We start from the raw sequence: 14,132 nt of genomic DNA, 5'->3' as shown, positions 1-14,132 counted from the left end.
CATTTTTTTTTTTTAAATCCTGTTTACCTATAGTGTCTTACCTTAAATTTGATTTCTGATGCACAATTGTTATTTGAATTGCAGGATGTAGAATTAAATTGCAATCAACTCACGTTCCTAAATTCTGAATTTTGCAATCAGAAGAGAAGTTAAAGGCACCTTTAAGTGGGTTTCGGTCACCGGCTCACTCGTCACGGGGGTCCAATCCTCAGACTCCGCCCCCTCGCTGATCTCCACTACATACCCGCTGATCTCTGATTGGCCCTTGTACAGAGGCTCCGCCCACAGCAGCACCAGAGAGTTCCGCCTCACTTCTCTAAATTCCAGATCATACGGACAACCTGCAATCAACACATTCACACGCCGTCTGTTCATTCATGCTGCCTTTTAAAGATGCTTTCACTACTTATTTTACCTTTATTTAATGAGGAAATGACACTTTTATCATTCATTTCTCTAATATACACACCTCTATATATGAGCTGTGTTTATCCTCTTAAACACAGAATGATATTTTTATAATTAATTTATATTGTATTGGCTCTAAATTAGTAATATAAGTTATAACTATTTCTGGTTAATTATTTATAGTTAATTAAATGAATGTGCTGAAAGAAGAAACAAGTAAAAACCCTTAGGATTCCTGTCCCTGATCATGCAGGATCTTACCAGGCTCAGGCATCGTCCAGCGCTCGCACAAAAACAGCTCGCTGGCTTCAGAAGCCTCACCCAGTCCAACGATATTGGCTGCGAAGACTCGGAACTGGTAAAAACTTCCTTCCTGAAGGCCTGTCACCTACAGTAGAAACAAAACCGACAAATAATGGAAAATAAATGGATGTGTCAGAAAGGACGGAAGAGAAACCTAAAATAAAATAGAAGTAATATACAGTACAAGAAAGGGTTTTCACATTCTCAGTGTTCATTTAAATGCAAAATGTGTTTAAAACCACAGAAGAGGGGATCACACTCCTAATGGATGCTGAAAGCATCCTCAAAATAACTGAAGTAATTAATGAACTGAAACACAAGAGACGGAGAATAACTTTGTGGAAGAGTGATGCTCCAGTCCTGTGTGAAATCTGTCGAGTCCTTCGATTCAGATGCATTTTTACTAATTTAGCATTTATTTTATATTTTACATATTATTATATAATATTTTAATTTAGTTTTCATTTTTATTTTCCTTTTTCATTTTAGGAATTTTTTTTTTTATTTGTTGTGCGTTTTTGTCAGTACAGTTTTTTTTTTTTTTAAATAGCTACTTTAGTACTTATTTTTGTCCTTAATTTTTTTGTCCATTTTTTCCTTAATTTCGATGTACATTTTATTCTAGTAACAAAAATATATATATATTTTTTGTGGAAATATGTGAAGTGCTGCAAATCAATTGTATTTTTAGACCCAGAAATGGTAAAACTTTATTATTTTAGTATTTATTAATATTTGAATAACTTCATACACTGTAAAAAAAAGTCTGTAGTTTTTACAAAATAATTTTGGCAGCTGTGGTTGCCAGAATACTTTGTGTAAAAAGTACAGAAAAAAAAACTGTAAACACAATTACGCCCAAACTGTACATTTGGACAGTATAAAACTGTTATTACAAACAAGAAATTTTATGTAACCAGTAAATTCAACAACGCACACTGCTATTAAAATCTGTTTTGTACCTTTAACAACGTACTGACAACCACCATATAATGCGGTGGTAAAGGAGAAAGCCACATGAAGAAATCAAAGCTCATCACAAGTAAGTTTATATTAATAATATAGAAGGTGCACAGAGTCATTCATGCAAACACCAAACACCATCAGATGGTTGACCACAGATACCTTAAACAATTCAATAAACTACATAAAACAACAGAGAATGTAACATGGACAGCCCAAATGTACATACTGATAACAAAAAAACTATTAACAAACCATGATTATTTATAACAAAGATACTTGTCAAATGTGGAGTCGTCAACACAGGGAAATTCTGGGGGAATATCAGTTTACAGTTTTTGACTGTAAATTCTACATTGATGTGTTCTGTGTTTTACTTCTAAAAACTGTAAAAATCACAAAACATTTTACTGTAAATGACATGAAATGTCTGGTTAGAGAGACTTTACAGTTTTTTTTCCCTGTATATAGTACAGGAAACTTACTGTTAACGGACCTATTAACACTTTTTTTTCGTAGCGTTTTTACAAAATTGTACAGTTAAAATTACACTTATTTTTTACAGTGTATTTAGAAATATTTATTTCATAAAAAGAAAATGCTAAATATACTAATAATTAAATACAATTAATTACAGTTTTAGTAATTTAGTTTTTTCATTCTTATTACCTGTTGTTTTATAAAAATATGTCAATATAGTTTTTTTATTTTTTTTTTTTGTTTTTTTTACTTTTTTGTTTTTTTTTGGTTTTTTTTTTTTTCTTTTTTTGTTTTCCTTTATTCAATTAAAGTAACAAAAATGACAACTTTTTTTGTGGAAATCTATGGAGTCTGTGGATTATTTTAGTATTTATTCATATTTTGAATTAGTTTTTATATTTAGCATTTTAATTTTTTTTTTGTCACTTATTAGATTTTTTAAAATGCCAATACAGTTTTTATTATTTTTTTATTTCAATTTTAGTTATAGCTATTTTAATACTTAGATTTTTTCCCTTTAATTTCAGTCCGCATTTATTTTATTTGAGTAACACATTTTTAATGGTTTAGTTTTAGTTTTAATTTCCATTTACATTTATTATGAAAAATGTTATTAAATAAATTTGAGTGTAAAATTTATTTCATTTTATAATCATTTAGTGAATGATAATAACCCTGCCCAGAAAAGCCTTTATCTTCAGTGCATTGATCAGCTGCTTGACGTCTGTATCGAGGACCATTAGGCCTGAGAGCTACTTATCTGATAAACATTGCTTTAAGACTGTTTCTGTGATGAGACGAGTGGCCACCGAGTCACAAGTAATTGGGGTTGGATTCAGGAAAACAGGCCTGTGCTGCTTGAATCCTCTTATCAAATCAGAAGCTTATCTGGGAGCTCAAATCTCTGGAGCACAGAGAACGGACACTAGATGGCAGACGTCAGGAACAGCAGAGGGATTTTAATGTAGGGTGGTGTGTGTTGGTCTGTAATGATGTTGGGCAGGTGGTGTGTGTCTCTGACTGCTCAATGAGAGACAGAAATCATTAACATGGGCTTCATGCTACGACCACAGTGCCCTCGAAGATCAATGTTTTCTAATTGACATAATGTACTTTGAGGCATCCTGTGAGCAAATAGTGCAAAACAACCCCATCCTCCTCTCTAAAAAAACCTATTTTTCAGAGGACATGTTCATAGAAAGAGACAGGAGGGTGATTCCGCTTCGGTCCATCAGAGGACGCTGTGCACTCATGACACTTTACACAAGAATAAAACATGTTCTGTTTCATCAAAGGAGGCAGTAAACCTTTAGAAAACGTTGCTTGTTCACCAACAGGTCAAAATTAATAATATATGATTCATAACTGGCGTTTGCTGAAGCAAGCAACACTATTATTATTGCTCAGTTTTAAGGCAGTGCTATTTTAGTATTGTTGAGATACTATTTTGAGTTTTCATTAATATTTTTATTTTTATTTTTAATTTTTTTACTTTTTAAAACAGAAAATAGCAGGTTTTTAAAACCAGATTTTTTTTTTAACAGAAACTTTTGCAGTTTTATTTATTTTTTGTTCCCTTTTTAATATGTCCATGTAGTTTTTGTTAATTTTATTTCAGTTTTAATTTTTTTTTTTTTTTTTGAGAATATTTGTATTCATATAAAAGTTGCCATGGCAACTAACCGGAATAAAATAAGTTTGCATTGAAGTAAGACAAAAATCTCAAACTAATTTAAAATTTAAAAGAAATATAAAATAGCACAAAAATAGAAAAAGAAGAAGAAAAAAAACACATAACACAATGACTAAAACAAACTAAAATTAAAATGGATGAAAATATAAAAATAAGAAAATGATAAAATAAAATAAAAATAAAATCTAATTTAAAATATTGATAAATACTTCACACTTAATAAATAGTATATAATAAAATAAAAATAAAATCTAATTTAAAATATACTTAATAAATGAAAACAACAACAACAATAACAACAACAAACCTATACTATACAATATTAACATATTTAAATAAATAAATACATTTTAATAATTATTTTATTTTTTTTTATATATTATTGAATCATTTATTTGATTAATAATTATTTATTTTTTTTTTTTTTATTATTTTTTTTGTTGTTTTTTTTTTTTAATTTTTATATAAAATATAAATGAATCAATTAACTGAATACCAATCACTTTAAAGTATTTTAATCATCTCTAAACAAACTATTTCGTCTAAAAGATTATATTTTGTAGTTTCGTTTATTTCAAAACAGAACACAATCTGCACTCAGTTGTTGTGGACATTCTTTTGATTGGTACATTACCATATCACTTAACTCCAACTTTTTGGTGTTCAAACAACTAATGTCATCTAGCCGAGAATGTCAGCGTGCATTTCAAACAGAACACCAATCTGTACTGATTAATAATTAAATTTACACGCATCAGCACCAACTAGAGACCTGCTTTAATCCTGCTTTAAAACTATAACAGTCATGGGCTCTGTCTGTATACTCCACAAATTAAACATCACCTTCTCTAACAATCGCTTTTTCCAAACAAACCACTGTTTTGTGTTCAAGCTAGAACATGGTCCAATTAAAGAGTGAAAACAATCAAAAATAAACAGCGCTTTAGGTTCGAATTAAGTCTCCATGGACACTATGGTTGCTCGGCGACGCATTTAAAGTTAGACAAAGGCAGATGATCAGGTCAGACCTTTCTTGGCATGACTGCAATGAAATATTGAGCAATAAACAATATTTATGACTGATTTAAGCAGGTCTCGTCATTAGTTGCTGCAGCAGCTTGTAACAAAAGAGCAGCTGATCACATAAACAGCACAGAAGCTGCTGGGACTGTAAATGGCTGATTGAATCACCTCGTACACTCGCTCTTTAGTGGGCTTGTCTTTGGTTGTGTTTGAAGGTGATCTGTGTTTGTAGCTCTGGTATTTGTAGTTGTGGTGCAGGTGGTATCCTCCGTGATTGGCTGTGCTTTATTGGCAATCAGCATCTCTGCTCCGGTGCAGTGCAGTAGAGCGATGGCTGATGGACGGGACGGAACACCTGCAGTAAGGGGCAGAGGAAGGTCAGAGGTCACAGGATTGTTAATTAATCAAATAAGTGATTATTGAAAAAAACGAAATAATTAATAGGATGACCAGATGTCCCGGTTTCATGAGTGTGCTGATAATACAATAAAGTTGCATGTAAAAATGTGTCCTGGTTTCAGCGGACTAAAAATTAATTAATTATTTATATACTATTACAGTTTTATTATTATTTTTAATTAGCTCTAATTTGTACATTTTCAGTTTTAATTTTAATTTGATATGTAATGTGCTTTTGTTTTTTGATTTTGTTTTTTTTTTTTTTTTTTTTTTTTTTTATTTTTGTTTTTTTTTTTTTTTGTGTTTTTATTTATTTCTAGTTAGTAATTCTACACTGAAAAAAATATTCTTTAATGAATTTTTTAAGGTAAGTGGTTGCAATCAATTTATTTTAGCTACATTTAAATAAACTAATTTTGCTGAAAGTTAGTCAACTAAATTAGTTTATTTAAATATAGCTAAAAAAATTGATTGCAACCACTTACCTTAAAAAAATTTAGTATCATTTTTTTTTCAGTGTCAACAAACTTATTTCTAATTTCTAGTTTTTATCTAATATTTATATTTTATTTTATTTAATCTTTATTTCAATAAAAATATTTTAGTTAATGATAATAACCAGGGAAAATTAGGTATTTAATATAAATTTTCTCTTGTCTACGGATTTTATTTTGTCTACTGATATACAATTATATTTTTTGTTGAATTTATTTTTTTTGTGGAATTACATTTAATGGCTTTAGGTTCCTGATGAGTTGTTTTTTTTTGATTGTATGTATTTGTTGAAATTTATATTTACCAATAAATGCATGCACAAACTATATATATATATATGCTAAAATGTATTTGATGAAATGTCTGCAAATCTTAAACACTAAATTTACCAATATATTAATGTGAATATACTTTAAAAAAAAAAAAATTTATTCCTGTGATGCAAAGCTGAATTTTCAGCATCATTACTCCAGCCTTCAGTGTCACATGTAACATCCAGTCTATCACATGATCATTTAGAAATCATTCTAATATTCTGATTTATTATGAGTGGTTGGAAACAGTTCTGCTGTCTAATATATTTGATGAATAAAAGTTAAAAAAGAACTGCATTTATTCAAAAAAAAAAAAAAAAAAATTCTAATAATATTAGATGTCTAATAATATAGTTTTTCTTTTACTATCACTTTTTAATCATTTAAACACAATCTTGCTGAATAAAAGTAATGATTTTATTTAAAAAAAGAAAGAAAAAAATTTACTGACCCCCCAAATACTGACCAGTAGTGTATATTGTTATTACAAAATATTTATATTTTAAAAACATAGCTTCTTTTTTTTTTTACTTTTTTATTCATCAAAATATCCTAAAAAAGTATCACATGTTTTCTGAAAAAATATTAAAGCAGCAGAACTGTTTTCCAACTTTGATAATGAATCATCATATTAGAATGATTTCTAAAGGATCATGTGATAATGATCCTAAAAATTCAGCTTTTGCATCACAGAAATAAATGATAATTTAAAGTATAATAATTTTAAAAACAATTATTTTAAATTGTATAATATATCACAATATTACATTTTTTTCTGTGGTTTTTTGATCAAATAAATGCAGGCTTGATGAGCGCAGAAAGAAACTTCTTTCAAAAACATTAAAATAGTAATGTTTCCAAACTTTTGGCCATGTACTGTATATATATATATATAAAATATGAATGTGATTCTGTTCAAAAGGTGGGAGCAAAGAACTGAAACACACTGGGCTTTAACTAAAGATATAAAACTAATATGATCTACACTAAAACACGTTTAATATTAATTCAAGTGTAATTTCAGCCAATGGATGGATGGGAGCTAATAAAAGCGACTAATGTGTTTTATATGGAAGCCCGTTTCCACCACTAAATAAAAATAAAACGGTAATTGCGACTTTTTATCGCACAGTCTGAGTTTTAATGTGTTTTATATGGAAGCCCGTTTCCACCAATTTCTGAGATATAAACTAGCAGTTGTGAAGTTACACTTGTGAGTAAGAAATCAGAATTGTGACAAAAAGTCATTTTTTTTTTTTTTTTTAGTTCCTTTTTTATTCTTTTATCCTGTGGTGGAACCGGGCTTCCATAATTTTCTGTGAGGATGATGTGATTATGTAAAAACACAGGTTTGATCTTCAGGAACATGTGATTGAAGTGTCTCTGGTGTTTGACGCTAACAGACGGAGCATCTGTCCTGATCTCAACCCACTTCAGCGCCACTCAGAATCAGATGTATTACTAAGAGAAAAGCTGAAGCATCAGACGACAGCCTGTTACTGACAGGACTGAGCCATTCTCTGCTGTAACAGGCCTGTCTTTGGTCACGACTGTGAGGAGCAGGAGCAGCACGTGTGCTCACCTCATCTCACCTCTTCTGCTCCATATAACGGAGCTTGAAACGGCATCTGTACTCTACTGACAGCACAATACTACGGTGAAAACAAGTAGACTTTTACATTTACTGAGCACAATGTTAGTGCTGTGGGTGGTTTCTAGGGAATTAATATGCGGTTGCTAAGGCCTGAGAAATTGTTTGCACATTGCTATGTGGTTCCTAGGGTGTGCTGGGTGGTTGCTAGGGTATTGCTATCTGGTTGCTAAGGTGTTCTGGGTGGTTGCTAGGGCTCTACTACTGTGGGTGGTTTGCTAGGGTATTCTGAGTGGTTATAGTGCATTGCAAGATGGTTGCTAGGGTGTTCTGGGTGATTATTAGGGCGTACTGGGTGGTTGCTAGGGTATTGAGTGGTTATAGTGCATTTGTTGTTGGTTGTTGGTGTGTTTTTGGTGATTTTTGTGGGTTTGTTGGTGGTATTCTGAGTGGTTATAGTGCATTGCTAGATGGTTGCTAGGGTGTTCTGGGTGGTTACTAGGGCATACTGGGTGGTTGCTAGGGTATGCTGGTCTGGTTTCTAAGATGTTCTGCGTGGGTTGCTAGGGCTCTACTACTGTGGGTGGTTTTCTAGGGTATGTTGAGTGGTTATAGTGCATTGCTAGATGGTTGCTAGGGTGTTCTGGGTGGTTACTAGGGCATACTGGGTGGTTCCTAGGGCATTTCTAAATGGTTTCTAGGTTGTTCTGGGTGGTTGCTATGGCTCTGCCACTGTGGGTGGTTTGCTAGTGTATTCTGAGTGGTTATAGTGCATTGCTAGATGGTTGCTAGGGTGTTCTGTGGTGATAATTAGGGCGTACTGGGTGGTTGCTAGGGTATTGCTGTCTGGTTTCTAAGATGTTTCTGCCGTGGTTGCTAGGGCTCTACTACTGTGGGTGGTTTGGCTAGTGTATTTCTGAGTGGTTATAGAGTGCATTGCTAGATGGTTGCTAGGGTGTTCTGGGTGATTATTAGTGCGTACTGGGTGGTTGCTAGGGTATTGCTGTCTGGTTTCTAAGGTGTTCTGGGTGGTTGCTAGGGCTCTGCTACTGTGGGTGGTTTGCTAGGGTATTCTGAGTGGTTATAGTGCATTGCTAGATGGTTGCTAGGGTGTTCTGGGTGGTTACTAGGGCATACTGGGTGGTTCCTAGGGCGGGTTCGTCTGGTTTCTAAGGTGTTCTGCGTGGTTGCTAGGGCTCTACTACTGTGTGGTGGGTTTGCTAGTGTAATTCTGAGTAGCTGTAGTGCATTGCTAGATGGTTGCTAGGTTGTTCTGGGTGGTTTACTATGGTGGTTACTAGGGCATGCTAGTGGGTTTCTAAGGTGTTCTGGGTGGTTTCTAGTGGCCTGCCACTGTGGGTGGTTTGCTAGTGTATTCTGAGTGGTTATAGTGCATTGCTAGATGGTTGCTAGGGTGTTCTGGGTGGTTACTAGGCCATACTGGGTGGTTGCTAGGGCATTTCTAGATGGTTGCTAGGTTGTTCTGGGTGGTTGCTATGGCTCTGCCACTGTGGGTGGTTTGCTAGAGTATTCTGAGTGGTTAAAGTGCATTGCTAGATGGTTGCTAGGGTGTTCTGGGTGGTAACTAGGGCATGGTTAGCTGGTTTCTAAGGTGTTCTGGGTGGTTTCTAGGGCTCTGCTACTGTGGGTGGTTTGTTAGATGTCCTATAGAGGGTTGCCAGGTGGTTGCTAAGGTGTTTTGGGTGGTTACTAGAACATTTCTAGGTGGTTGCTAGGGTTTTATGGGTCATTACTACAGATATACAAATAAATTAGACTTGATATCTAGTTGGTTTATAGGGCGTTATGGGTGGTTACTAGAGTGTCCTGGGTGGTCGCTAGGGCACTGCTGGGTGATTGCTAGGGTTACGGGTGGTTGCTAGGGTATTCTGGATGGTTGCCAGGGTATTTCTAGGTGCTTGCTAGGGTGTACTGGATAGTCACCAGGGCATTGCTATCTGGTTGCTAGGGCGTTCTATGTGGTTGCTAGGGCTCTGCTGATGTAGGTGGTTTGATAGGGTATTCTGGTTAATTTCTAAGGGGTTGCCATGTGCTTGCTAATGTGTTTTAGGTGGTTACTAGGGCATTTCTAGATGGTTTCTAGGGTGTTATTATGGCCTGTTGCTAGTGCTATTCAAATAAATTTGACTAGATGGTTGCTAGGTGGTGGCTAGGGTGTTCTTGGTTTGTTGCTAGGACATTTCTAAGTGCTTCCTGAGTGATTGCTAGGGCATTTCTATAAGTATTGTGTTTTTTGCTAGAGTATTTTAAGTGGTTGCTAAGGTGTTCTGGGTGGTTGCTAGGGCGTTCTGGTAGGTTGCTAGGGTATTTTAGGTGGTTGCTCACTGGCCCGAGTCAAAATAGTTCACCAGCTGTATCTGTTCATGCAGGAAGCTCATTCATAGAATGAACAATTCACACTGAGACAATAAACTTTTCTCGAGCTCAAGCAGACAACACTTTAGACAAAACGGCGTCATATTTAAAGCTGCTGTCCTGCAGGGTCTGGTGTGGTTCACAGGCGGGTCAGACTCTTACATATCGCTGATTTCACTTGAATGGCAGGAGACTCCTCAGAGTAGATGCTGTTTCCCGCCAGTCCCACGGACTTCACCCGGAATACATACTCTTTATTAGTCTTCAGGCCATCAACTGTAAACCTGAGCGAAGAAGGAAACCCATTTTAGTAGGTTTATTAGATTACATATCTTAAAGGGATACTTCAACCAAAAATGAAAATGTGCTGATAACTTACTCACCCTCAGGTCATTTACAACATTAATACCTGGTAATAACGTAATAAATAATGTTCAGTTTCTTGCACAGAATGATCAATTCACTTTATAAGAACTCAATATATCGTCAGGAGCCATGGATATTCATTTTGTGTTGCCTGATATGCTTATTTTGACTCTTAAAGTGACAGTAGCTATTTAATTTTATGTATCACCAAGCACCACGGTTTCAGCTAAAAATCTTCTTTACTGTTCTACTGAAGAAGAAAGTCGTCTATATCTTGGATCGGCTGATGGTGAGTAAATTAACAGTGAATTTTTAGTTTTGTGTGAACTATTCCTTTAATTGCCTCTCGAACAGGATACAAGGAGAGACCTGGTTTTGGTCATGGGCTTATTGTTGATGGTCTTCCACTGTCCACTTCCAACCTCACTGCAGTACAGATAGTATCCCACAATGCCCTCTGTTATTTTGGGCTCCTTCCACTGCAACAGGAGTGAACTGTTGGTGTCTCGGATGGAAAGGACGCCGTGTGGTGGGGCAGGAACTCCTAAAAGATAGAAAACCATCGCTCAAATGTACTGGTTAACATACAGTACATGCCACCCTTGAGAAAAAGTAGTGTGCAGTTCACCCCAAAAAAATCATAATTTACTCACCCTCCACTTGTTTCAAACCTGTATGGGTTTCTTTCTACTTCAGAGCACAAAAAAAAATATTTTGAAGAAATCTTGTAACTAAAGAGTTTACAGCACCCATTGGCTTCCATAGTATTTTTTTCCATACTACGGGAGTCAATGGCTACACTCAACTTACGAAGATTATTCAGAATATATTTTTTTGTATTCAAAAGCTGAAAGAAATTCAAACAGGTTTGGAACAACTTGAGAGTGGGTAAATAATAACTCATTTTTATTTTATGTGCACTGTTCCTTTAAGAAAATGGTCACCTAGCGGCTGTCCCACTGAGATGGGTTCGCTGGGAAGAGATGGTTCGCTGATGCCATATTTGTTAACAGAGCGAACGCGGTAAGTGTATGACTTTCCCTTCTGCTGGTCAAACGCCACAAATCTTGTGGACAGGACCGTCATATCCATACTGGCCAGATGCCAGCTCTCCTTCCCTGTTAGGGACTGAAATAAGCAACAATCAAAACAGTCATCTTTACATTAATATATTGTTATCTATTATTTATCCAAAGCGACTTACAGTACATTCAAGCTAAACGTTTTGCCAGGATGTGTGTTCATTGAATCAGACCTATTTTCGTCTAATTTCTGGTCTGTTTATGTAATTTTTAAACTAATAATAAAAAAATTAAATATTAAAAAAATTACAGATTTAAAAATATGCAGATCAGAAATTAGTCAAAAAAAAAATATTTTTTTCCAGCATATGTGTTCCTTAGGGATTTCTGTCTGAGTTGTGGTCTGTATATTATTAATTTTTGTATATATATAATTTATGCAAGTTTAATTTAGTTTAAAAAAATAAAATCACATTACATCAACATCTTCACATAAACGGACAATCATATATAAAAATATACAGACCAGAAATTATCCCTTTTTTGTTTTTTGGGTAGTATGTGTTCCCTTGAATTTCTGTCTAATTTTTGTTCTATATATTTATTTTTGTATATATATTTTTTAATGAAAAAAGATTACATATATAAAACGTACAGAATAGAAATCAGACAAAAATAAGTTTTTGCCATTTATATGTGTTCCCCAGGAATTGATAATTTTTTTTGTATATAAATTATTTTATTTTTTTAACTATAAATTTCACTTGGATGAAGTAGCAAGTCTCCATGAAGATAAAGTATTGCAATATCCTTTATAATAAAATGTGCCCGGTGGTAAATGGGAATTTATATCTTTTTTCATAAATGTGTATTTCTGCCCCCACAATTTCAGATGATCCCGATGAACTAGACGGTTTTATTATGGTTCTTCTTATAAAGAGTCCAATAAAGAGCATGTCCTGTGGCAGTGTGTGCTTTCTCCTGCTCATTACAGAGTCTGCCGGAGCTCTTTCTTGTGCCTGATACTTGAAGATTCAACCTCCTCTGCTCTGAGAACGAATCACTCCGAGCACCTTTACACTGTGAGTAACGACGAGAGGATCTGAAACTTTAAAACTGCCCTCCAAAACCTGAAGGATCTTGACCTTTTGCAATGCTGGAGGCCATGGACATCAGAAAACCAAGAAGCTAAACTTTAAAAATGTGTTTTTTTGTGTGTGTGTGTGTGTGTGTTAAGTCTTTTTATTGGCTCTGTAACATAATTTTTTTACCAAGATAATTTAATGTCTGCTAGGGTAACTGGATTTGCCCAGAAATCAGACATACTGTACATACAGATAGTGATGCAATGCAACTATACTAGAATGCATTTTAATAAACAATTGCAGTTGAATGCTCGCAGTGTTGACTGCTAAACTTCAATGTACAACAGTGAAGATGACATATTCTTGTATTCTTGTTACAGGAAGATCAATGTTGCTTGCAACAGCAATACCATGGTTCGATTCCCAGGGGAAAATTATACTGTAAAATGCATAACTTCAAATGTTATAATAATTATTAGGATTTTAAGGAAACGTTTTCATATACCGAACTCATCCAGGGTTGTTACTGTTGCCTAAAACTAAATCAATTAAAAATCATTTTTAGCAAGTGAAAAAAAAAAAAAAAGTATATTAGATGAAAAATGTAAGCTTATACTAGAGATGGTGTCTTGGCAACTAACTGAAATAAATAAGATTAAGATGAAGTACCTTAAAATTACTAATACTGAAATAAAAAAATAAATAAAGCAAAATAATATAAATACAAGTAACAAAATTACTAAAACAAACTAAAATTTAAAATAATTCTGAATATATATATATATATATATATATAAACCTAATTAAAAAATAAAATAAATGAATATTAGATGAAAAAAAAAAACAACAACTATAGATTGTCTTGGCAATTAACTGAAATAAATAAGATTAAGTTGAAGTACTTTAAAATGACTAATACTGAAATAAAAAAAATAATAAATAAAAGCAAAACAGAAAAAACAATAAAAATTAATAAAGCACATAAAAAATTACTAAAACTAAAAATTACAAATAAAACTGAAAATCTAAAAATAAAACCTATTTTAAAATACTAGTAATATAAAAATGTTAAAATATAAAAATTGTGAAATATTAATACATTCACAATGAATACATATTAATACATTTTATTTATAGTAAATACATTAAGTACTATTTATAGTAAATAAATAATACTAAGATAACACTGAACCCATCAAACCCAACATTTAAATTTTTACATTGATTCATGCTTTATCCAAAGCAACATACAAATGTGTAATTAAACATACTAACAAATCAGCTCTGTCTAGTTAACTCAGCTTTTTTCCAAACACCTAAATATTTTGTGCATGGATCGCAAAAATGCATACATCTAGTCTAAAAAGAATATTCTGTCTGCTAAACGTCACAATTGCAAACCAAAGCAACATTTCAGAAAAACGGCGAGTGCTTTGAAGTGGAAAGGAAACACATTATGCAGCCGTCACGTAACATGGATCAGCTGCATTAAGGTCTCTATGCTTTTAATGAACCGTTCGCTTCGCACCTGCTGCCACCCAGGATACAGCATTCACTGTCTCTAATTAGCCAGCTAGTCAAAGTGCGACGTTAATTTGGCTCGGTGTGTAAAGC

General features: G+C 33.7%; 1 protein-coding gene across 1 annotated transcript in view; it reads right to left on the bottom strand.

Annotated features, from left to right (window-relative positions):
* Positions 1-14,132, bottom strand: part of myom3 (myomesin 3) — a 56,783-nt gene that overhangs the window by 13,238 nt on the left and 29,413 nt on the right. Inside the window, 7 exon segments of the mRNA XM_042773324.1 lie at positions 160-341; positions 670-796; positions 5,039-5,151; positions 5,154-5,225; positions 10,208-10,329; positions 10,781-10,955; positions 11,356-11,539. Coding sequence (XP_042629258.1) covers positions 160-341; positions 670-796; positions 5,039-5,151; positions 5,154-5,225; positions 10,208-10,329; positions 10,781-10,955; positions 11,356-11,539 — 975 coding nt within the window.

This window comes from Cyprinus carpio, chromosome A16 (assembly GCF_018340385.1).
Source record: "Cyprinus carpio isolate SPL01 chromosome A16, ASM1834038v1, whole genome shotgun sequence".
NCBI classification, from domain to species: Eukaryota; Metazoa; Chordata; class Actinopteri; order Cypriniformes; family Cyprinidae; genus Cyprinus; species Cyprinus carpio.
Note: the sequence above shows the minus strand (reverse complement) of the source record. Positions and strands in the feature narration are given on the sequence as shown.